Source organism: Sceloporus occidentalis, unplaced genomic scaffold (genome assembly GCF_023333645.1).
Source record: "Sceloporus occidentalis isolate IW3139 unplaced genomic scaffold, rSceOcc1.0.p SCAF_10, whole genome shotgun sequence".
Classification (NCBI taxonomy): Eukaryota; Metazoa; Chordata; class Lepidosauria; order Squamata; family Phrynosomatidae; genus Sceloporus; species Sceloporus occidentalis.
The window spans coordinates 21,327,244-21,352,400 of NW_028316990.1; the positions used below are offsets into that span (position 1 = coordinate 21,327,244).

Sequence of the window (25,157 nt, forward strand, 5' to 3'; positions counted from 1 at the left end):
AAGAGAGGGATGCCTCTACACTTGGCACTTCCATGTCTGTGTGTGTATATATATATCAGAGGTTTGCCTATATATGTGTGTGAGTGTGTGTGTATACACGCAAACACACATGCATACTTTTGCTCTGTATATGTGTATACATACATATACACACACATGCTTATATATACACACACACACACACAAACATATAATTGTATATATACACACAAATGTATGTATATATATATATATGCTGCTAAAAACATTTGTAAGAACAGGGTTGGTGACTTGAATGTCAGTATCGGGGGTCTTGGAGGACACTTCCCATCATCCTCACAAGGCACAGCATGTGGGGGAGGGGTTGGAGGACACTTCCCATCATCCCCAAACCATGGAGAGATTGGGGGAGGTCTCCCTGCAGCCTGTTTGTGCCCTTGGACCCCTCAAGCATCCTCGAGCCCTCCAGGGCCATGGGCTGGTTGGGGGTGATGGGAATTGTAGTCCCAAACTCAGTCCATGCACTCGCAAAGGGCGCCACTCCTTTCCTTGTTGTCCTGGAGCGCCCTCTGGCGGCAGCAGAAAGGGCGGCTTCTCCCCTCCAGGCTCTCCCTCTCTCTCTCTCTAGCGCCCTCCTGTGGCTAGCATTGGGACCACTGGCTTTTACAGAGAGAGAGTTTGAAAAGGGCTCCTCGCTTCCTCACTCTGCACAACTCCTGGCGTGCCTCTAAACTTTCCTAAATCTACGAAAAAGCTCCTTCTTGCAATAATAGCTCTAGCAGTCTCCATAACTCCCGCTCCTAATGTGCCTCTAACCCTTCCTAGATCTACACTCCAGAGATGGCTCTCCAGCCCTTTAAACCCATCTCGGTTTCTGGCCCCGCCCTCTCTCACGTGACTCGCCCTCCCTCTGCTTCCCTTGAGGCCCCGCCTCACTTCCGGCTCCCTCCCTCCGCATGTCTCTACTGCGCCTGCGCGCCGGAAGTCCTCCCTTCCGGGAGGTGTCGCTGTGGCGCTTGGACGCGAGAGCCGGCCTTTGCCGGCGGACTTTCTCGCCGCTCGGGGCCGGTGGGCGCGTCGCCGCCTCCGCCTCCGCGGCCCCTGCCTTCCTCCCTTCCTTCGCCCGTCCCTTCTTTCCTAGGAGGCGCTGGCCGGCCTGGCGCCCCTCTTCTTCCCCGGCTCTCCCTCCTCCTCCTCCTCTTCCGCTGGTGCTCCTGGGCCGCCGCTGGCGGTGGGGCTCCTTCCTCCTCCTGCTCCTCCGCCCGGCCTGCCCTCCGCCTCCGCCGCTCTTCCTCTCCGTGGCCCCGGTGCGGCCTCCCCCGGCCCTCGCCTCCGCCTCCGCCATGCCCGGTCCTGCCGCCGGGAGCAGGGCCCGCGTCTACGCCGAAGTCAACAGCCTCCGGAGCCGAGAGTACTGGGACTACGAGGCCCACGTCCCCACATGGGGGTAAGCGGCCCGGCCCTGCCCTGCCCTGCCCTGCCCCGGGGCCCCAGGGAGCGAAGCAGGCGGCGTCCTTCTCCCGTCATGCCTCGGGGCTTCGGGGGACTTGCCTAGGCGCCTGGAGGGGCCTCGCGGGGAGATGGCTGGATGGACGGGAGGCAGCCTGGGGGGAAGAAGGCCTGGGGTCAGTCAGCAGGGCTGCAGTCCTTGCCCAGGAACCCCGCCTTTATAGACAAGGGTCGCCCTCCTCCTCCTCCTCCCCTCATGCCTCGGGGCCAAGGGCTGGGGATTTGGGGCTTGGCAATACTTGCCTAGAGATGGAGAGCTGCCTTTTGGAGAGGATGGGGCTGATCCTCATGGGAGCCCAGGGCCTTTCTCCATCTAGGCATTTCGCTTTCCATAAGGAGCCTCCTTCCTTATCTCAAATGCTTGGGATCAGAGGGGTTGGGGATTTGGGGTTTTGGAGTCCTTGCATAGACGCCTTGAGGTATCTTGGGGATGATGGGACCCATCTTCATGGGAAGCCATGGAATGCATGTTATGTTCTGCATGCGCCTCACAGACGCTGCCGGCGTGTCGCTTTGTATACAGTATTGTTAAATAACTCCTCTGTGTGGCCCTGAAGCACACAATGATCTCAGATGGTTAAGTGTTGGGGCTTTGGGGCTTTGGAGTACTTTCCTAGGACCTTGCAGGTGACTGGACCCATCCTCATGGGAACCCTTGAAAGTCTCCTGTCTGAGCTGCTTGGGGCCTGAAGAATTGGGGCTTTGGAGTACCACAAGAGCCTTGGAAATGATGGAGCCCAAGGCTCCACTTGAAGTCCATTTATGCCTCATACACGCTGCATGGAGCTCCTTTTATACACCACATCTTCAGTCATTCTGTGCATCTTCCCCCCTTCCTTTCCTTTCCTTTCCTCAGAAGAAGAAAGCCCCTCGACAGGACTCAGCGTCCCTTATTGCCCTAAATACTTGGGGTCAGAAGTCTTGGAGATTTGGGGTTCCCCCTCCTTCCCAGGTTTTAGAGTATCTGTATAGATGCAACACACGTACACACTTTGTGCAGAAAACAAAAGCATCTTGGCGATGGGGCATATACCTATCCTGGAGGAAATGCATAGGTCCTATTTTAAACAATCCCGTGTGTGGTTGTGTATCTCAGCCACCGGAGGAGGATTTTTAAAACCCTGGGTAAGGGATACTCAACCTGTATTACTCTTTTCCTTTCAAGAAGCATCACCCCGGCGGCTGTTGGTGTGCAAGGATGGCAGTGAGAGGAAAGAGCACACATATAGAAGTCTCTCTCTGTGTGTATATATATAAACACACATATCCTCTTTCTCCCAAGACATGTGCTTTCGAATTCATCCCAAACTGCTGCCTCGCCCTGCTTTAAATTTATAAAAGCTCAGGGAGAGGCGGATTATAAATTATTATTATTATTATTATTAAATGGAAAATAGGTATTTTGTGTGCATTTATGAAGGACATGAGAAAGCAGGATGTAATACAAGAAAGTGCAAGCCCTCCTGCATTCAGAGACCCGCATTCTCCTCTTCCATAACGCTCTACCCTTTTTATCCCTTCACCCAAAAAGCATGGATTTATCTTCCCCATCTATATCCTCTCTCTGTATATAAACACAGAAGAATGATGAGAAAGCACTGTATGGGAAATTGCAAACCCGCCTTGCACTCAGAGACTTGCATTCGCATGTTCCTCAAGGCTTCACTCCTTGGGTCCCTTCACCAAAAAGCAAGTGTTTCATCCGGGAAACACTTGCCTGTCCTCCCCATAGCATCTTTATTGTTTAATCCGATATCTTTATCTGTTTAACAGGTAGCCCTCTGCTCTGCTTCAGCCGCACATGCGCCCAGGATGCATTTCCCATTCATCGCCCTCTCCTTTCCACACACAAACACAACACACACTCCTCCGTCTTTTCATGTGCAGGCAGTGTTACCCAACACCGCCCATAATTGCCTGTCTTGAAGATAGAGGGATGGCTGTGGCAAAGGAAAAACGTCCTGGGAGAGATGTGGCGAGGAAACAGCTGGTTTAAAGCCCTCCAGCTCTTCCTTTAAGTGGCTGAATTAAGAAGGAGAGGGCCTGTTGGAAATGCTTTTGTCTAAAGAGACAGGTGGAGGGTGGGGAGGAGCTGTGATAGGACAGTGTTGCTAAACCTCTGGCCACACCTGTGGCGGGGCTGCACATGTCTTTAGGTACATACTCAGAGGAATGCATGGTTTTTTAATGAGGTGTGACCCAAGCAGTGGAGCGTTCAGGGAAATGTGATTGCGTATCTCTTTGAGTCCGGTGTGAATTTACACTTTTATCATTGCCAGTGGCAGATTGGGAAGTGGGTTAAGAGACACTTTCACACACAGGTTTGCTGTCCTGACTCCCTTCCCCAAAGATTTACTGTCCAAGGAGCCCACTGCATTCATTGAGAGACTTGGGTGAGCATGCCATTGAATAAGAACTCTTGAAGTGTTCGCCAGATTTCCTTGTTTGTTGCTCATAGATGGACAACAAGTGATTGAGGACAGGTAGCCTAATGGTTCGGAGCCTCTTTTCCTAATTTGTTTTGGACTTATTGAGGAGGTGGCTGTGAAGTTTGTTTTTTCCAGCTTTTGCAATCTATGGAGAATGAGAATATGCAGAAGACGAATGGTCTGTTTCCACTTGTTTGAAGGTTGGGTGTGTTAGCAGGTGCCCTGGCCCTTTAGTTTCAAAGGTGTTTGGAGCAGAGGATTTGGAAAAGAACCTCAGACTAGTCACTTCTCAGCTGTTTCCTCTTTACTGTCTGCAGTAATCAAGACGATTATCAACTGGTTCGGAAACTCGGCCGGGGGAAATATAGTGAAGTCTTTGAGGCTATAAACATCACCAACAACGAGCGAGTGGTTGTGAAAATTCTTAAGGTGAGTCTTTGCTGGGTGCTTATTCATGGTTTTCTGGGCAACGGAGCTGTGGCAAGTTTACCCCTAAAACTCTGTACTGGATTCTTCTTGTACTTGACTGTTTGCATCCTCAGTGGTTTTGAGTTTCTGTATCTGGAATGGATATTGAGGTGCCGCAGTATCCGGAATCTGTCGGATAGTGTTATTTCGCTGAATGAATCTCGCCATCTGTCTCAAGAAGGTTAAATTGCAGTTGGAAGCCACTGGTGAAGAAATAGCATCTTCCATTGGTGATGGGATAGCCCTCTCCAAGCTGGTTTTGTCCAGTGGCAAGACTTGCTTGGTAGGTTAGATGTTAAACTATGGCACCTGTCTTGTAAAACCTGCACAGACATCATCAATTAGCCTTTCCCCTGGTCTCAGCTGCAAACTCCAGGTGGTCATACAGACGGATTGCAAAAGGGAGGCTTGCTGGATATTCCTGTGAAGTGCCATCTGTTGAAAAGCCCCGTGACATGTACAGGAGTAGGCAGTGCTAGGAAATACTGCACATCTTGATGCCATCAAAGCCCCTCCCAAAGTTCTCATGGCCTTGTCTGGATCATTGGCTACCTTGCTCCAAATTGTGACAGCTGGAGAGATGACAGGGCTGTCAAAGTCTGCCCTGAAAGAATTATCCCAAATGAAACCTGGCCTGTGCTAGGGCTTGCTTGGTCGCCATGGGCCGTCCTGAATGCCACTCAGGCAAGTTCATGGAGTAAGGAAGGACGCTGGCGGAGGAGGGACTGATGGCCCTGTCCTGCCTTCACTCGCCTGCTTTGTTCCCATGTTAACTGCAGAGGAAGCCAGGTCTCTTCCTCGGTGACCTTTACGGAAATACTTGAGGCTGGTGAAAGAAGGCATGGTGTGTTCGGCTCTCACCCACCAGCCCTCCAGGTAGAAGGCCTTTATTAAATTCCTGAGTGGATAGCAAGTGACTCTGGGGGCTACCATGCAGCCAACATCATCTCAGGGAGCTAGCCTCTTAGCAGCCTTGTTAAAGAAAAGCCAGGGCAGTAACTTTTATGGGCTTGTTAACAAGGCTGCTGTTCTGCCTTGTTGGAATACTATACTGTAATAATACTAGCCAGTCTGAGATTGGGCTCCCTGCCTGTGTTGCTCCTTCCCACTTGATTCCATCCCCTGTTGTTCAGTGGTGTTGGCTTCCCTTGTAATGGCACCACTGGGAATGGACTGGCATTGCTGGTCCAACTCAGTGGAGCTGCCGTTGCCTTGTGGTTATGCACAAGACCTTGCTGGAAAGTATTCCACAGTAGCTGAAACCAACTGTTGGCTGGCTGTGACAGTAAAAGCGAGGCATGTCATATTCTCAGCAAACACTAATGTGGATCAAAAGAGTAAGGTATAAGCAAGGAAGTCCCTGATTGAAATCTTCTTAGCCAAACAGTTCTCCCACCATTTTTGGTGGGTTTTTCTGGCTAAGTGGCCATGTTCTAGCAGAGTTTCTTCCTGACGTTTCGCCAGCATCTGTGGCTGGCATCTTCAGAGAATGTTTCCCACCCTCAGTCCCCTCCCTCCCTTTTCTGTAATGAAGCTAAAGGCTACTCTGATCTTAAGAGTAGTTGTAAGGATGACACAGTACTGACAAGAAGCACTTACAGCACTTGGGGAAAGCGCTCTCTACATGTTATTAACGGCTTCTTAGTTTTGTTTGAATTGGGGACTCTTCTCTGTTGATCACCTGCTGTTTGACAAAGGATCTTGCCTGGAGGTTATTGCTAGTCCCTACGTTTTTGTTTTGTGGGAAACTTTAAATGCCAATTATACTAGGTTTACTAAGCTTTTGAGGGGAATACTGAGTTAAAAGAAACAGCAGACAAAAACCTGTGCCTCTGTCTTTAGGTTGTGACTTGGTTCCAAGATGATAAACAAGAGGATAGTGTCAGCAAAATGTCTTTGGATCTACCTTCAGTTTCTCCTGTTTTTGAGAAACGCAAGTGTTTGATTTGAAAAGAGAGGCAACACCATAAGATGACACCCCCCCAGGTCTTGTCATGTGTCAGAAACACACATTCTTTTGTCTGTGGCTGAATGTTCTTTGCTGCTTGCATGCCTCTGAGCCCAGCCCTGCTTTTCTTCTTGGGCAAAGCACATTTATACAGTTAAGCACTTTTCAGCATCTATTTCAGTCCTACTTGGGAAGCGAACAGGGGTCCCTGAATTCCAGGATTTTGCTGGCATGTGTCTTTCGTGGAAAGGTTGGAGTCTTTGCTTAACCTTGCAGGCTTGCAGTGATTTCCAGTCATCAGGGCAACTTCGTTTATCTGCACATTTCTTGGCCTTTCTGACAAGTAGCAGATGAATAACTCATGCAAACTCTCCATACTGGCTTGTATTGACAGGTTTTTCTGTCTTCCAGTGTTTTTTTTCAGAATACCAAGCTTTGGCTATAAAGGAACTCTGTGGGAGCTAATACCTGCCCCTTGGTTCTCTTTGCATTCAGTAGGGAAAGGAGGTGCTGTATTGTCAGGGACTGGAGGATAATGAGAGGATAGGTCTTCACTAACTCAAATCCTGTCGTTTGACCTCATTTTCAAGAACAACAAGCTGATCTCAGCCCGGTGCATACCTGTGATCCAAAACAAACTCAGTTAGGAATATGCTTCATTGCAGTCAAACGCATTTGCGTCTACATGGATGGATTGCAGATTACAGTGCTTGTCTTTGATCGCTGCCTTGTTGAGAAAAAGGATAATAATGCATCTTCATTAGTTAAAATGATTGTTTTGCGTCCGAACTTTGCAAAATTAGGATGCTTCTGTCATACTTTTGTGAAAACTGTTAATTTTGACTGGGGAATCACTTTAGTGTCAATTTGTTGTCAAGAGAGGTGGCAGAACCAACGTCTTTTAAAAACAATGTATATTAACCAGCTGTATGTCATGAGATGTCCTGCAGGAACAAGGCCATATACATCAGATTTGCTGCCACGTCTTGAGCAGGCATAAAAAATACACTTCCAAGTATGTCCCAAATTGTTTTTCACCAGCTTTTCGGAAAGGAGAAAGAGTTGCCTGTTTGCTGTTCCTGTCAGTGCATCCTCATTTGCCTTATCCCACGGGAGGAGGTTCGTCAAGAAAGAGATTATTGAATCAGAGGCAGTTTCTGTTTTCCTTTAAAGCTGGAATCCGATAATTCTCGTTTGTTAAGTTGCTGGGATCTAAGCCTGCTGCCTTCTATAGCACCAAGCCACTGATGCACCCAGATTTGTATCTATCCTGCTGAGCAGCTACTCTCCAGGGTTGTTCCCCAGATTTGTCGGGGTTGAAGCAAAGACCTTGCGCATGCCAGGCGCATGTGCTGTCTCCCTAAGGCACTGCTTCATCCCCCCAAAATAATTCCCTTATTAAAATATCTGCAGCCGTTTCAGTATCTGTCTTCCCCTTGACTTGTCAAGCCTGAGTCTTTAATAGACTGTATTATTGTAAAGTGGTTGGCCAATGGTTATGCTCCCATTTGTCCTAGTCTGGAAGTGGCATTAATGTTAGTGATCTGACCGGTAGCTACTTGCCCCATTTTTGTATAGCTGATTGTGCATCATCGCCCCAGCCTAGGTACTTGGGTACAAAGGAGCATTGAAAGAAACCTCACTTCTAATCACTCTTGTGTATTTAAGCCAGTGAAGAAAAAGAAGATAAAACGAGAGGTTAAGATTTTGGAGAATCTGCGTGGTGGAACCAACATCATTAAGCTGATTGACACGGTCAAGGATCCGGTGGTAGGTGCTCCTCTCTCTCAGTGGGACTGGGGTGGTGGGGTTTATTGTTAGAGATATGGAGGCCTTCATGTACAGATTTTAGAATTCACCCAATGTGCGGCAGGTAGAACAGCGGTCAGGATGGGGCTTTTTAATGATTTTTTTTAAAAAGTAAGCTTTAAAATATAACACAGAACCTTAGGATATATGGACAACATGGTGAGAATCCATGCTGGAGGCTTCAGCTGTTGGTGTATCTTGTGTCAATGAAGGCTAAACTGGCTTTGCTTCTCTTTATTTTTGAGTTTGAGGAATCAAATGTGCATAATTCCAGAGAAATCTTAGGAATAACTGGGGATGCAGGTTATGGGGAAGTGTGGTTAAATTGTAGATCTTTCTCTCTTCCAGTCAAAGACTCCAGCTCTGGTGTTTGAATACATCAATAATACAGATTTCAAGGTGAGTCTTTGTATTGGTACATAGAAGAGTTGCCATAAGTGGTGAAAGAAGGACTCCTTCTTGTGGAAAGATGAACTGTGGAGTCTGTTGGATACTTCATGGGAAGCAAACTGCATATAAAAAACTGCCTTTGCTTGTGGCTTTTGTGGCACAGGTTTGGAAAAAGTGGTGCAATGGAAGTTGATTGCATTTCCTAGCGACTCTGTCTCAATATAGCAACTGTTGCCTTGCAGCATTTAATGCCATGCTAATCTCTCTGCTATGATACTCTGTTTACAGCAGCAGTGTTGATGGGGATGGCAGGGCCTGCTTTATTTATTCATTTATTTATTTAAGTGGGTAGAATGAATGCAGTACATACGGAGAGAAGATTTGGGAGGAATGAAAACCCCAAAATTAAGCTTTGTGGGAAATGGAGGCGAAGCTCTGCAACTGGGACAAGCTCCATCTGCTCCCTGATGGCTCTGAGTGTCTGGAGTTTAGTGTCTGCCACAGAAATTATAAGCAGCTTTTGAACTGATTTCTTTTGAGAAAGATGACAGGAAATCAGAAACACTTAGTATAACTTTCCCTCTTTGGTTGGTGTAAAAAATAACAGTGTTCTAGGTCCTCAAAATGGAGGTAAATTAGGACTTGCCAGTGAGCTCAGAAGAAGCTGGCAACTATTTAATTGGACCCAAAAAATCGCCAGTAAAATGGCAAACAAGAAGGACATATGGGTGTGTATAAGAAGCCATGGATTCCAACACAGGGGGGGAAACTGGTTGTGAAAAAATTATCTGGTGTTTTAAAAGAGCATACATTAGTTGGGAGTGTTGGAAATATAGTGGGACTTTAAGAACCTGTGAGATACATTTATCACCAGATGTAGTCCTATAGAAAGAAAGAGTTGGGAAGAGTAGATTGGGAGTGACTGACGTTGGCAAAATGCACTGAGTCTGACAAACCAGAACACATAACGGGCACAAACTCCTCTCACTATGCAGCATAGTTGGAGGAGAGAATCAGCTACAAAAGTAGTGTAATGTGTATAATGTGCTCCACCTGGCCAAAATTCAGAGAAAAAGAAATGAGAGATATAACCTAGAGGGGTTGTAATAAAGGGTGACCCTAGCTGCTTTCACATTGACTGTGTAAAGATACATCCAGGTCACAACAAAGAGGCAGAATTTTTAGCTATAGTCAGTGGGCCGTGAAATGCCTTTGCTGGTTCTGTGACTAGTGCCAGGAAGTTTTAAGTCAGGCCTTCTGACTTAATCCTGGTGCCTGATGTAAGTGAAGCTGAAGTACTTGGGAACAGTGAGCAGCAGAGCTGTTGGATTTAATATAAAATGTAAGAGGGGAATTGTCCAGGAATGCCAGCATGATCTTGTTTAATTTCAAGTGGAGGGGTTCTCTTTATTAAACAGAATTTGAAATGGACTGCCAGGGCTATTTTAGGTTCTTGGTAGTTACTCAGAACTATGATAAAGGGAACTTGGCTAGAGATTACAACATTTTTGAGGAAGGGTGCAAAGGGGAGCTCAAGAGGATCCCGTCTTGGGTAATTAGCCGAGTCGAGGGAGATAAGAAGACATCCTTTAATAAGAAGGCTTGTCAGAATGAGGCATCTAAGTAAGAGCACAGTTCTGGTAAAACAAATGTAAGTTGACAGCGGGGTAAGGGGAATGTAATTTGAGGAATAGGCTGCTAAATAGATTTAAATAGTTGGCCCATCTAGATTTTATGCGACTGTAATTCCTGTCATCCCTAGCCATGATAACCAGCAGTGAGAAATGCTGGGAGTTGCAATCTAGCAATATCAAGAGGGTTGCAGGATTCACATCCTTGCATTAGAAGAATCCCAGGCTCTGTTCAGACATAACAGACACAGAAAATTGGCATGGAGCTTGTTGGATGATGAAGGATAAAAAGATGTTGTTCCTCTCCAGCCTTTTTGGAGATACCCTTGAGTGGCAACAAGCGTGTGGACCGAGGTTATTCAACAGGCTTGATATACCTGGATTACTAACCAGTCCTGGACACGGTCCTTCCTAAAGGTCCTTTCAATAAACCTGACTGTCAAAGGGTTAGAGGACAGGTTCTTTTACAGAACTGTGGTTGGTTAAAGAGGACACACCAAATAGGACTGAATGGACAAATTTGGTCTCCCAAGAGTTGGTACTGCAGTGAACAGTACTTAACTTGTTAATGCAAACTTGAGTTCAGGAGTCAGCTGTGTTGAAGGTCAGTTACAGCTGAGACCATGTTGCGCCCAGGATAGTGAAATCAAAAGAGGGTTTTGGAGAGCTTCAAAGGCATTACTTGAAGCAAATGCTGATGGGATTCAGTATCAGTAGATGCAGCAGAGGCAAGTAAAACTGGAGTGGAGGTTCACAACTGATGTGATCTGAACCAGCACTGGCTCAGTGACAGGACCTCTGCTGCATTCAGCAGCTACAGGAGTGATGAGGGAAGGCAAATGACATGTTGAGGGATTGTTGGATTCCAACTGTCTTGGGCTTTAGAAGTCAATAATTACACATTGAATTGGGCTTGGAAGCAGGCAGGCTGCCTGTGGAACTCTTTCAGTTCTGGAAAGAGGTGGGTTAAACAATGAGTGCATCTACACTAGCAATATTGCAGTTTGACACCACTTCGTGGTGCCATCCTACAGAATCCCGGGACTTGTAGAAGGCTAAAGATCCTGTAAAACTACAAACCCCAGGATTCCATAGGATGGAGCTACAGCACATAAAATGTTGTCACACTGCATTATTTCTGTAGTGTAGATGCACCCTTAGCCTGTCTTTGTACTTTGCAATGGATAATCTTTTTGCATGTTGGGAGAATAGTTCAGGCTTGTTGGTGGGATGTTTCGGGTCAGAAGTAAAGCACAACTTTTACATTCATAGATTGCAGTAGCAAAGAGTCTCAGCTCTTCACTCAGTGTCCCCAATTCTGGTCTTAACCTCAGCCTCAAACCAATGGGATGGCTAATATTCTTTTAGTTCCCACCCTTTCAGTAGTTGACATTGCAATCTACATTGCAGGGCCGTTGTCAGAATGGCTGGGCTGATGCCTCCAGTGTGCTTGAAGCACTTAAGAAGAATTCTAGATAGATTGCTGCCTTGCTGATACATATTAGCATGGCTTCTCTTCTGAATTTTGAGTTCAGGCCATTGCAGCAGGAGTAGGTTTTGGACATTTGGATGCTTTGTAGAAGAAATTGTTGTGCTTGACTTCATTTAGTCCATGGAACAGCGAAAGGGCACAGAAGGCGATGGGAGTAGGGGCAAGAGGTATGAAGTTTTACACACACCCCAAAAAGTGCAGCACTGATTTCTTCTTTTTCTTCTTTTGCTATTTTCAGCAACTGTACCAGATTCTGACAGACTTTGATATTCGGTTTTATATGTATGAATTGCTCAAGGTGAGTATTTGAACAGCAGTTTGGAAAGGTCACTCCTGGCACTTGGGATTTTCAAGTTTTGTCAGATGGGGTTTCGTGCAGCCGACAAAGATCAAGTTGCAGCTTAGGACCAGACTGGAGAGTTCTGCTGCCCTCTCTGCCTTTCCACTGCCAATGCAAAACCTCTCAGGCTTGGCTCAGAGGCACAGTGAAATCAGCACTATCTCCACAGCAGAACTGCAGAACCAAATATTGTATGGGGGGACAGAACTAGAGCCATTATTCCCCCTTCTCTACATTAAAGCCAAATACAACAGGCTACAGATTGTACCTGAGCAACTCCCAGACTTAACATCTTCTGGATAAGCAGTCTTGAGTCTGGGTCACCCCTAAAGACTTATGCAAGGTCAGAGGACAAGCAGGCTTATAGTGTAACAGCACAGTCAATGGAAAGAGGCATCATTGTTGCGTTGGCAAGGACATCATTTGGAGTATTTTTCAAAGCCTGTGTCATCAGAACTGCCCTCCAACTTGTGTGAAGTGCCACAGAGCTAGCATGGATCTCTTAGTCTGCTCTGCTCCTTTATTTATACCCTGTGTTTTCCCCAAAGATAGAATTCAAGGTGGCTTGCAAAGCTAACTACAGAGGTTTTCCAGTGTTCTTTGGGAAATAAAGATCCCTCTATTCCCTTCGAGAACCATGGTTCACTTTTAGAACAAGGTATACACCCTCTGAGTGCCTGGTTTTAGTTAAAAATGAGCCTTTGATTCCTTCCCGCTTAACCTGGAAGCGGATTTGTGGTATCACTGGCTGTCGAGTTTGGATGGTGAAGGAGAGTGGCCCTTAGCAGGTTCCCAGGTGGAGTTGGGAAATTGGCTCCCTGGCTGATAACAGTTGCCAATGTGTGTTATAAAATGAGAGAAGGAAAAGAAAAAGAGTTAAGAGGAATATTCAGCCAGCAGTTGTTAATGTTGTCTGCTTCTTAGGAAGGCCAGCTATGATGCTGGCAGATGTTTTAGGTCTTATGAGCAGCTGGAAGGGAAGCAGCTCAGAGAGTGGAAGAGGCATAAATGGCTGTTGTCTCAACAAAGACTGGAATCTCTCCTTACCTCTTATTTTTCTCTCTCTTCCATCATAGTAGAAAGTCTGCTTAGTGATTGTTGAGGGAGAGACAAGGTTCATGAGCCTGCCTTCCCCTGAGGTTTGATGGCTGAATTTTTCTTTACATCTGGCACTAACTTCTGTGTGTCTTTCTCAGGCCTTGGATTACTGTCACAGCATGGGGATCATGCATAGAGATGTCAAACCTCATAATGTCATGATAGACCACCAACAGAAAAAGGTACAAACACACACAAACGCTAGAGGAATGTTTTGCCATTCTGTGTTCCTGGAGTAGTACCAAACCTCTCCCATTCTCCCCACTCCCAGCTTCAGAGGCCAGTGTGGATTACTGATCACCAGGCGCTTCAGGTGCACAAAGCTGTTGCTTATGTATGACACACTATTTACTGATCTTCCCATTGTTGCCTGCAGCTTGATTCAGAGCCATCCCCTTCTCTAAAAATATCTTGCCGCATATCTGTTTTCTATCACTCTCTTTGTTTTGCTGTTACCTGGATGCTTTTAGATGACTTGTGACTTGATTAGCAAAACCTTCCTCCAGCCATTGGACTGCTATCACTGTAGGGCTAAAGAAGGTACAGATGCTGAGCCTCTAAACTTACCCTGGCCAGCAGTTGGTTCACTTTTCCCAGAGCGGTTTCACCCATTGCCTGTCTCCTTTGTCTGCAGTTGCGCCTCATAGACTGGGGCTTGGCAGAATTCTACCATCCAGCTCAGGAATACAACGTCCGTGTTGCCTCAAGGTACTTCAAAGGGCCAGAGCTTCTCGTGGACTACCAAGTAAGACTTGTCCTTCTGCTTGCTCTTCAGTGCTAAAAAGGAGTGGGTGCCAATAAGAAATTGAGGAGTAGTCACAAGGTGCAAGCAATGGTGATAAATGTAATTAGTTATGTTTGGAGGGGAAACACAGCTATGACAAAGTCACACTGCCTTTTGCTCAGTAGAGGAAAGATGTGATATAATAAACAAAGAGCATGAAAACCATAAGGGAATTAACAGAGTTCAAGAGATGCTGCCTGGTTATGAGGGAATGATCAGACTAGGCCCAACAGTAAATGTACACTGCGTATACCTGATCTGAAGCTGGGCAATAGAGATCTGGGCGTTTTTGGGGTTGGCAACAGCCAATAAAGACAGGTCTGTTTTTCTTTAGTCAAGAGGGAGATGACTGTGGAGATCCATGGGATTTTGGTTTTTTCTGAAATGTCACTTTCAAAGCTGTACCTCTGCTGAACACAACAATAAAATTTTTGCATAACATTTGAGGCTAGTAGCTGCTAAGTAACAATGTTTTAAGAATCCAGTTGAGTTGGCATTGCAGCAATCTGATTACAAGATGTAAGTCGTTTTTGTTCATTGCTCTTCTTCTCCCTCCAGATGTACGACTATAGCTTAGATATGTGGAGCTTAGGCTGTATGCTGGCCAGCATGATCTTCCGAAAAGAGCCTTTTTTCCACGGTCAGGATAACTATGACCAGGTGAGGCGAAACAGAACAATTTGCAAAGAGGTTGTGGTGAATACATGCCTCCTTTCTCTTTGTGCAGCTACTGACAAGGGACAGATCCCCTTGAGTCATGTTGAGTCTGATGATTTTCTCTTGGAAGATTGGCTTTAAAAAAAGGTCCCAGCATTATCTTGGGGACACTAGTGGCTCCTTTTCCCTTGGGGCTTGAATGGGCAAGCATTGTGCCCTTGACAAGGCAGGGCTTCAATGGACTTGAGGTCTGGTCCTCTTTGGAACCAGCCAGTTGCTATACGTTTTGTCAAATCAGTGAATAAATGGGAGAGGGGACATCTTACATGAGCATGAGAAGTCCATCTTGTTCGGTGTTATCTACTTCTGATAGGCATTGCTGTCTAAGGTCTTGAGCAGTAGAAGGGATCTCTTGACCACAGATGGCAGTGATTGATCCTGAGATGCTGTCCCTGCAAGCCCACTCCCAACTCATACTTGACTACAGCTGTTCTCTATCTCCCTGTCCATGGGAACTAGATCTTGTCTCAGCAACAAAAGATAGCTTTGAGGGAAGGGGCAAGAGAGGACTGAAATATTCTTCCTCCCTGCAGAAACTGTGCTCTGCCAGGGCAGCTGTTCCAGGCCCAGCACTGCTAACCTGCCTTTGCCGGGTTCTTGCCTCTTTCCCCTGCATTGGCAGCTTTGGGGCTCACCTTGTCCTGGTGAAACTGCTGCAGCTGCTGTCCTGGTGTTATTTCCCCCCCTTTCAGTCAATACACACCTGGGTTTTTTTTTTATTGCAGTTGGTTCGCATCGCAAAGGTTCTGGGTACAGATGAATTATATGGTTATCTGAAGAAGTACCACATAGAACTGGACCCACACTTCAATGATATCTTGGGACAGTAAGTTTATTGTGGCATGCATGATTTATTGTGTTTACTGGGATGGGGGAGTGTATCATGAACCATGGGGCCTTTCCCTGCAGAAAAAGAACAGACCCAGCAGGGAGCCTCTTCTTCCTTGGTGGGATTGTGGTGATGGAGCTGGAACAGCTGTTGGCCAGCCTTTTCTGTTGCCTCTGGGCTCCTGTCATTAAATGCCATTATAGGCATCTGCTCTTGACCTCTCCATGATCTGGGAGCATTAAGTTTCAGATTACTCAGTAGTACTGTATCCCACATCTCTTAGTTTGTGGTGCCAATACATGGCTGCATATAAGCCATGTGCATGGACCACATGCATCCCTGAAAGTGGGGTTTTGTGCTGCATAGACTGTTGTTTGTATCCAAAACAATGTTTATTTTGTGGCTTTTAGAAGACAGAGCAAAACCCCCATCCTCAGAGTATAAGTCATGCAGGAGCACTGTGTGTCTGCTTATGGCTTAGAGAGGGAAAAAACCAGGAGAAATTCATAGACTATTCTTGACTCTCTTTGGATGAACATTTTTTAAGTTCATGGTTTTGTAGACAAGTTTTTGGTGACCCCAGCTCTCTGGAAACCCTGCTGGTGAGACAGAATCTGTTTGCAAAATACAAATATTTTTAAAAATGCCCACGAAAACACATTCATGTCTTTGTGCTGACTTTAGTGGTAGTTCCATTGCAGGACTGGGAAAGGAGCAATCTTGACAGTGGGGAAAACGAAAGCAAGCTTGGCATCCCTGCCTAGTCAGAGATACTCTTTCACAACGTGTGCCTAAAATATGAGAGATCCCCTGTCTGAGATTTCTCCCCATCGTCCATCTTTATGCCCACAAAGTGGCTTCTCCATTTTGCTTGTAGACATTCACGGAAGCGCTGGGAGAACTTCATTCACAGTGAAAACAGACACCTGGTCAGCCCTGAAGTCTTGGACCTTCTGGACAAACTCCTGCGATATGACCATCAACAGAGGTTGACTGCCAAAGAAGCTATGGAGCACCCTTATTTCTGTAAGCTTTTTGGGGGTTACCGGGGGAAGAGGGGAGAGCAAAAGACGGGGCTGAACTAAGAAAATCAGCAGTGGCTTGGTTGGGCTTATTAGAGCCATCTCAAAACTTTTGGTAAAGAGCAGGGACAGTCTTGTGCATTAATACACTTAGCTGAACAAGAGTCTTATAACATCTTGAAGGTCCAAACATACTTTGTTTGTCTTTCAAACTGCGACAAGACCATGTTGCTACAGCAGACTAAAAGGTAACCCTAGAAGAAATGTTTAGGCATGTTTGGGGGCAAAAACACCAAGGCAACCATCTCTAAAAACTCTCTCAAAAATGTTTCCTTGGATTTACAGCCTCAGTTTTGAGAAATGGTGAAGGGTCTTCCATGGGTGCTTTTTGTGAGGTTTTGCAACAATCTTTTAAAGTATACCTATATTTTGAAAAGCTTGTGCTTCTCAAAATGAGATGTCAGCACCTCCTTCTCCCGGTTGCTATAGGCATTCAGAACCATAAACGGTGGCAGTTTCTAGGCATATCTTTCTACTCCATAAATAGGATTGGATTACTACCCTTACAATTTAGCACAAGATTTTCTGTAGCAGTGCCTCTTGCTGCCCAGTTGATTTAATAAGTTTGCCACACATTTAAAGTGGTGCCATGCAGGGATGTTTTGTAGTGGTTTCAGTGTTGGACTATGACTCTGGAAAACCAAGGTCTGAATCCTGCTCAGCCACTCTTGGGCAAGCCAGCCTCTCTCCAAACAAATCATGCCAAGAAAACCTCATCATAGCTTCACCTTAGAGTTGCCAAAAGTCAGAGATGGCCGCTTATCTTCTGACTTGAAATGTCTTGTTCCAAGCTACTGGTGTGAATTATTAGTTATGCAGGGCCAGTGATGGGACACTCATGTGCATCTTAAAACATTGGTGGTAGACTGTGAGGGGAAACAGAGGCCAGTTCCCCCACCACCCCAAGCCTTACATTTCCCCACAGCAAGCCCAAACCCCTCAATTTGTAGTCCTCTCAAAATGGCAACCAGAAGTGATGTAACATCACTTCTGTTGCACTTGGGGTGGAGGATTGGTCAAACCCAGTAAAGGAGTGAATATAAACATGAGATACAAAATGAGAAAACTCTTAACCACCAAAGTCAATAAATAAAGAATATACCTGAAGCACATATAGAATATGCCAAACAATTGTATGGTAAACCTGAATGTAATATATAGAATAATGCACAGACAGCAAACAATAAATGTGAAATAAATATACAGTGGGCCCTTGGTATCCGCTGGGGTTTGGCTCTAGGATCTCCCATGGATACCAAAATCCATGGATGCTCAAGTCCCTTTAAATACAGTGGCATAGTAAAATGGTGTCCCTTATATAAAATGGCAAAATGAAGGGTTTGATTTTGGGAATTTATATATATTTTAAATATTTTCAAGGTGTAGGTGTTTGAATCTGTGGATTAAAAAATGCATAGATACGGAAGGCTGGCTGTGTAGCTTACAGTGCACAGTATATGGGAAATACCTACGCAGGTGAGCCTGTGTGCCCCGGCCTATAACCGTCCCTCTTCTCTCCTTCCTGCAGATCCAGTTGTGAAGGAGCAGGCCCAGCAGCCCAGCTCCGACAGCCCAGTGCTCACCAGCAGCCTGACAACAACACGATGAAGTTTGGGGAACGACGGGTAATTCCAGAGGTTTACAAATACAAAACACACACACCCCTCAGTCACCTGGGGAAGGGAATGAACCAAACCCCCGTATTCTCTGCAGAAGCCTCGACTTGAAGGGAGGGTAGGGCCTCCTTGCCTTCCTCTCTCTCTCCAGCACTTGCGGCTACCCTAACCTTTCTCTGTGTGTTACCAAAGTCCTTATCCAAATGGTTGTGTGAGATGTTACATGGATTCGAGGGTGTGGTCCGAGGTTGGAACTACTACTACTGGCTCTGGGTTCAAATCTGCCATTTCCTACTCTACTTTTCCTAGCCTTCCATTTTTCTCTTTTCTTCTCCTGGGCGGCCTTCTGGTTTCTCCCCGCCCCGACCCCGCACACGAGGATATGTAGCATGTACCCCACAGAAGCAAGCCCATGTGGGGTCAGGTTCTATCAAGAAGCGGGTGCCAAGCCTGTAAGTGGTGGACGTCACCCTCGCTCTCATCACGTCCGATTTTGGCCCTTAATCTTCGCTCCTGCCCCCCTTCAGTTTAAATAGCCAGTCTTGGAAATGGTTTGAGTCAGTCAGTCAAACTATAATAAGATGCTTCAAAACACTGTTGGGAGGCAGCTTGCTGTTGGGGTAGATGGGTCGAGTGTCCCCCCGTTCCCATCCCTTTCTTTCTGGGGAAGTGCCTGCCTTAGCAAGGGGGAAGGTGGTTCTTTCAGGCCAAAAGAGCGCTTCCTCCTGTGAAGTTTGTTCCAACGGCTATGAAGAGCCAACCAGGGGCATTCCCATCCGTGGGCAAATTTAGAATTGCTTTCATTGCAGCCACTTTGAACACGTGGAAGAAGCAAAGAGGAAGTGTTTTGGGGATGAGGAAACCAATGGGGAGTTTCGGAAGCCAGGAATAGCGAGGGCCATTCCGAATCCATGTGCGACGACGGCCTTCCTGAGGTTCAGATCCCTGGAGCATTTTTTCGCACCTGGCCCTGCGAGGGAGTGCGGTCTCCTCTGCAGGAAGGGCGCGTCAGGTGCTCCTTTACCTGGTTATTATTTTTCCTTGTTGGGTCTCTTACGAGCGCCAGAGTTCGACCCCCGCCTTTTTTGGGGGAGGGGGCATTATACTTTGTGATTCTGGTGACGTCATAAACCTAAATCTATGCGTTTTTGTCACCATGCCTAAATGCAGATATTTTTTTCTTTCTATTATTACTTTGTCAAATATTTAATTTTAAGAAATAAGGTTAGACTGTTTCTATTTGAAGCATCTGTTTACATTCCACTTCCCAATAACAACATGTTAGCATTGATATCAGGTCAGATCCATTTGTACAATTCACTGGAACCAATAAATCTCTCTATGTACAAACTTGTGTCGTCCTCCTTCTGGTCTCTGGGAGTCCTTTGGGAGGAAAGAGTGCTTTCAGGGGCTGAGGTCTCCCATTGGGGTTTAGGAGGAAGCCATTGTCCATCTAAAACGCTTGAGCAGAGGGCTAGATGCAGATGGCCAGAGCTGAGGTTCCCAGTCAGTGGCCACCTTGGAGGACAGGATGTAGGATCCTGGGAATTGTAGTTTGGCAAGGTACACAGCCTGGTCTGTCAGATGTCATGACAGTTAAAGTCTTGTCAAAGTGCTTTAATTCTGCAGTGTGGCTACATCCTTGGACCCTGTTTCGTATTGCAGATGGTTGTAATGGGGCTAACTGAGCAAAGAAGGTTTCAGACCCTTGTGAATAAGCTGCATTTGTGGGATGCAGGGGTGGGAATCATGTGCCCTTCCCCATGTGGCAGGACTACAGCTCCCAGCATTCCTCACTTTTGCCCTATGCTGGCCAGGGCTGCTGGGAGTGACAGTCCAACATCAACTGAAGGGTGGCATAGTTTCCCCACTGTTTGCATTAATGCATCTTTTTCTCTTGCAATGCACTTTTGATGATAATTTATTTTTCCTTCAAAGTCTGTACCAAAGAATTTTCCTAGAGCTGAGGTCCACATGAGTGTTTCCCGTAGATGAAGCTGTTGCTGTTTGTTTGAATATGTTTGTGGCAACAAGCTTCTAAACAACACACAGCGCAAAGCTGGGGTCTTGGGCTGGGATCGTCCTTGTAGCTTCTGTTCATGCTTCCCTGGCCTCATTGTGTCTCTTTTTAAGCCACACATCCGGTGCAGAGGTTGTATTGCAACACCCAGCAGTCCTGGCCACAACATTTTCTGTGAAAGAGTGTGGCTAACCATGGCTTGAGATGAGGATTGAATGGGGGCATTCAATGCCAGGGTGGCACTTGTGCCGAGCTGCCAGATTTTGACGCCAAGTGCATGGGATCAGAAAGAGCATGTTGAGAAGGCAGGGAAGGTGTACTGGATAAGAAATAAGTGTACTCTCCACATAATGTGGCATGAGATACATTGTCTTCAATGCCACTTGCTCTGCTGCCTGCTTTTTTCCTTCCTGTTGCTCAGGTTGTGTCACCTTCAGAGCCACCGCTGTCACGGTCATTGGCACATGCCTTGCGGAGGTCAGTTCTTTGCCGCTGAGGGAGATTGGTTCCTCTGCATGGCATTAAGCAGGAGTCCAGTGGGTCACCTGTGTCCAAAGCCCTCCCCTCATTAGCATTGTACTAACTAACTTTGTTCTGGCTGCACAAAGTGCCTTCTGAGCCCAGCTTTGCATTTGATGCTTGCTTCCCCTCTCTCCCTAGGTCTGTCTGATGCTGTTCCCCCCAATTTTCCATAAGCAGAACAAGAACCAAATCAAAACGTCTTAATCCGCTTGTGTACAGAGATGGTGGTATGCGCAGCTTCCAGAGGTCACCCCCGGAAGCAGGGATGGCAGCAGCATTGGCAAGAATGGCGGCATTGGCAGTGATGGCTGTGAAGGCACTCAACAAGCATATACAACACACAAACCTTAAAACTTCTGCGTTTCCGAGTTCCCGTTGACCTCTTCCTGACCAAGAAAGCATGGAAAATGTGAAGGGTATGCAAAAAAAACAAACCCATTGTTGTTGGCTCAGGTGGCACCCTGCGCCCGGTCCAATGTGTCTCCGTTCTGGCAAACTGGCCCTTGATTTGGCAGGCTGGGGTCGGGGAGGAGGCTCTGGCACGATGGACAGTTCTATATTAAAATTATTATATATTATTGAATAAAAGTTTTAAAAGGAAACATATGGAGAGAGTCTTAAGACCAGCAAAAGGGCTCAAGCTTGACTCAGGCTTGCATCCTTTCGAGGAGGTGGCTAAAATGAGTCCCCAGATTTCTGGGGGCAAATTAGCTTACAGTTGTAAACCGCTTAGACACTGCTTAGGCGGTATGAAGCGGTATATAAATGAATCTTGTTTTGTTTTTTAAGGGCAGACAAAATCGCACGAGAAGGGGCTGCTGCTCTGGCATTAAAATCAGAGACCCGTTTTGAGGGGCTCCCCTCAAGATAGTCTTCCTTGTCAAGCCCTCCAGGGTTGGGGCCTCCGTTGCAATTGTTTTTCACTGAGGTTTCAAAAATCAGCAAACTTAGCAGCCGTTTCCTATGAAAAACTATTCTAGTTCAAGGCTATTGCCATCCTAGAATTCCCTTCTCATCTCTCTGCTCCTTCTCCCCAGCGTCCAAAAAGCAACCCCCAAAACGGGAGAGAAGAGTAAAGGAACTAGTAAGACAAAGCAGAGGACAGAGCGATATTAATCAAAAATGTAATAAGGACCCTCGGTTTTGTTTGAGAGTGACCAAGTTTAATCTTCCATTTTCGAAATCCTTTCCCCTTCTAATTGGTTAGAGACCCAGCAGCATGACTCATGTTTCTTCTTCTTGTTTTCACATTCAGATTTTCAAATGATGGATTTCCTGTTGTGTTATTGGGGGAATTGGAGTAAAGGGGGTATTCTTGCAGCTGCCAAGGGGCTGCTGAAGCCTAGCTGTGGGCTGTTTTAGTAGTTCTTTTCACCAAAGCTTTTTGCATAAAGATGGGACAGGAACTCCATTGGAGTAAAGCAGGGGAATTTTTATTTGTAAAAGCAAAGGGTTGTGATGATGCTCCCTCCGAAGTCCCAGTGCTCTTCAGGATGTCATCCACTTGAATTTTATTATTTGAAAACAACAAGAAGGAAGAAAGAAATGAGTCATGCCTTTTGGATGTTGGGTCTTGAGGAGACCTGGGGTTGCAGCAGAGGCAACTCTCCTGGTCAGAGTTTGCAGAGTACTAACTCCCATGTTGCAAGGGGCCATTGCTTTATTTCAGTTTGGAAGAGCTCTGGTGCCTTTGGTAACTTTGGCAAGGGGGGGGGATGGTAGACCGGGGCAAAGCTTTCCTTGGAAAGAGGCATCCCAGCCTAAGGATGCTGGTCTGGACTGTGGGTCTCTGCTGCAGGAGAGGAATGAGGGAGATCATGGGGGATGGAGCAGCCACCAGGTGGGGCTCTTCTAACACCATGCTTCCTTCCCACAAAGAGCTATGGCGAAAATAAGCTTCAGCTGCCTGTAAGACATGCACTGCTTTGTGCTTTTCAATTTAGGGCATTGTTCCCTTGACTTGCCCCACTTTCCGTCAAGTCAGATAGGGTTTCTTCCCATATAACCCAGGGCCCTGTTTGCCCAGCCGCCTTCATGCCGTTCCCTTCCTCCCTTGGGGTGACCTGAAGTATCCAGAACCTGGCAACCCTTCCTGGCAGGCAGAGGGAAATTAAGATGCCAGGAGTAGGCTAATGCCCACGGGTATTTGCTAAATTACCAGAAGCGCCTGCAGAGTGGCCACAAGGATCCTGTTGGGCGGCTTGGGCCTTGGGTTTATTTTAATTATTTTTATATAATTATTGATTTCATTTATATCCCACCTTTCTCCCCAGAGGGACCCTGAAGCCAGGAACTGCAGCAGTGCCAGTAGGGCTTTGGCGTCATCTGCTGGTGTCTATCTTATCTCCTAGCAGATGTTGGCCTTATTATTATATTTTAAGAACATCCTAGATAACCCAAAGCAACCCCAAAGCATTTGGGAGGAAACTCCTGGAAGAGGTGCTGACCCTGCTTAGCTTCCAAGTTCAGGTGAGATCTGGCTTACAAACAGGTTAACTCTGGAAGTACATGGAAGGACCCCTTACGCTTATGTTTGTCTGTGCTAAGTGGTAGGAAACCCTTCAAAATTGGTCCGGAGTGTTCACAAGGAAACATTGGGACAATTGAGTGGAAACATTGGGTCAATTCCTCCTGAGCTCATCCTGTAACCGGAAGCGCTGGCGTGTGATTTGGTCCTTTGTGCAAATGGGTTTGAAAAGGGCTGGAGAGGGATAGGTTTTCATTTCAGAGGGATTGAGAAAAAGAAACGTATATGACCCAGGGTTCCCATGTTATTCTTTCTCTCCTTGGTGTGTTACATGGAGGAGGAGTCCGTATGTGCCCTGCAGTTAGGAATAGTAGAAACCCTACTCTTAGGAATTCCTGGGGCACCAACGTCTTTTAATTTCTTGCCTGATGAAGAGAGGAGGAGAACCAAGGCGTGCCCAGCTTTATGTCTTCTTGAGTTGGGGCTGCTTTTGAATTAAGGCTTTGATAACCATAATATATAAATAGATAAATATGGTAGATGTAGTAGTAAGCTGTTATGGGGGAGGAATGCTATGGGCCCCTATCTGGTATAGTTTAGGACTTCAGTGAGACTTAATCTCTTCCAGTAGAGACACGTTTTTGTACTGTTGGGGTTGACCTAAGGACAAAAGCTGCAGTGCCGTTTGGGAGCTTGCATTTGTTGTGTAACTCTGAAGCCATAAAGTTGCACTCAGTGCTCCTTGATTAGGATTTTTAGGTCTCCTTTTAGCAGGGATGTGTGTCCCTCTGGGCGTTGTTTGGGGTGTGACTCTCATGTGCCTCGGCCAGAATAGCCACAGAAGAGGAAGGCTGGGAGCTGCTGCTGTTCAAGAGCATCTGGAGAAGGGCTGGGCAGCAGTTCCCATTCCTGCCTTGGAAGCGGCTGGTTGAACGGTGCCCCTCCTTATTGCGTCTTCTGCTCTGGGTTGCATGGGCTAGTATTTTGGAATGAACAGGGTGTGCATTCAATGCGCTGCTTGTCTTGTGTGGGGTTGTGGGTGTCTTTTGTTGTGGGGAGGATTTTGCTCCAGCAACTGGACATGAAGAAGGTGCATGCAAACTGGACAAGGCCCTGATTGTTCTCGGCATCGGGCCCCGCGGCTTGCGCCCATCATCTCCCCTTGATTTTGGCACCCTGCTCTCACTTCCTGGTGCCCCTCGTCCTGCCACCCTTGGCCACCCGCCAGCCCCAGATGGCTGGCCAAGCCATGCCCCAAAGGGTCCTCTCTTTTTCCAGAGGGGAGCCCACGTCTGCCCAGTGGCCCAGGCCCCTTTTGCAGGCAAGGCCTCCGAGTGGGACATAAAGAAGCCTTTCTCTGCAGCTCAACAGAGACGGAGGGAAGGGAGAAAGAAGACTGGGATCCTCTTCCCTTTTAAAGTCAGGGAGGAAAAGGGGAGGCTTGCTCTGATCGGGTAATTTACGGCTGCAGCTGCTGCCAGGTTTGCTCAGCGCTGGGTTGCAGCCAAGGCGGTGAAAGCAACACCGGCTGCTGGTTGCATGGAAAAGAGGCGAGAAAGTGGGTTGGAACAGGGGCAAAAAAGGGCAGATTCTTCCCAAACTCACAGTGGACTCTTCAGGGCTTCTTTCCAGTCCCGGGAACTGATCCGTCTCAGAGGTGCTTGCTTGGATTTCGTTACAGAGCCCAGTTGGACACTCTTGTCCGCCTCTTGTGGCTTGCAAGGCCTGGATGCCTTCTGGCAAAGCTGGGCCAGAGCCTTAGTTCCACCCAACCAGAACAACAACAACAACAACAACTTTATTTATAACCTGCCCTTTCCCTAAGGAGGCTTACATATTAAAAAGATAACAATATTCTTTGGTGGTCTCTCATTCCAGTCTAGCCTGCTTTGCTTCCAGAATCGGGCAAAGAGCCCTGTGTCAAAGTGGTCATTCTGTAAACAGCATGTCCTGCAACTGCCCTCTTGCCAGAGACTGACCCAGTTAATAAACCTCTGACATCCCAATTTCTCAGCTGTTCTTAAAAT

The 25,157-nt window shown here is 46.7% G+C and overlaps 1 protein-coding gene across 3 annotated transcripts; it reads left to right on the top strand.

The window, feature by feature from the left end:
- The first annotated feature begins 972 nt into the window (after positions 1-972).
- Positions 973-21,265, top strand: CSNK2A2 (casein kinase 2 alpha 2). Of its 3 annotated transcripts, none has more exons than XM_089539796.1 (12): positions 973-1,426; positions 4,235-4,346; positions 8,002-8,103; positions 8,491-8,541; positions 11,894-11,953; positions 13,192-13,275; positions 13,728-13,838; positions 14,436-14,537; positions 15,320-15,420; positions 16,301-16,449; positions 18,034-18,130; positions 20,802-21,265. In XM_089539796.1, the coding sequence occupies exons 1-11, from the start codon at positions 1,323-1,325 to the stop codon at positions 18,111-18,113; spliced, it is 1,056 nt and encodes a 351-aa protein (XP_089395922.1). In that variant the 5' UTR covers positions 973-1,322; the 3' UTR covers positions 18,114-18,130; positions 20,802-21,265. The 3 variants fall into 3 exon arrangements, with proteins under 3 accessions (XP_089395922.1, XP_089395924.1, XP_089395923.1); XM_089539798.1 differs by having other exon boundaries at positions 20,841-21,265; XM_089539797.1 differs by lacking the exon at positions 20,802-21,265 and adding an exon at positions 18,931-19,471.
- Positions 21,266-25,157: the final 3,892 nt, after the last annotated feature.

Excerpts from the sequence above, each read along its gene's own strand:
- CSNK2A2 (XM_089539796.1), top strand. The coding sequence starts at position 1,323 with ATGCCCGGTCCTGCCGCCGGGAGCAGGGCCCGCGTCTACGCCGAAGTC. Across the intron at positions 1,427-4,234 it reads GCCCACGTCCCCACATGGGG|TAATCAAGACGATTATCAAC; the intron begins GTAAGCGGCCCG and ends TACTGTCTGCAG. Across the intron at positions 8,104-8,490 it reads ACACGGTCAAGGATCCGGTG|TCAAAGACTCCAGCTCTGGT; the intron begins GTAGGTGCTCCT and ends TCTCTCTTCCAG.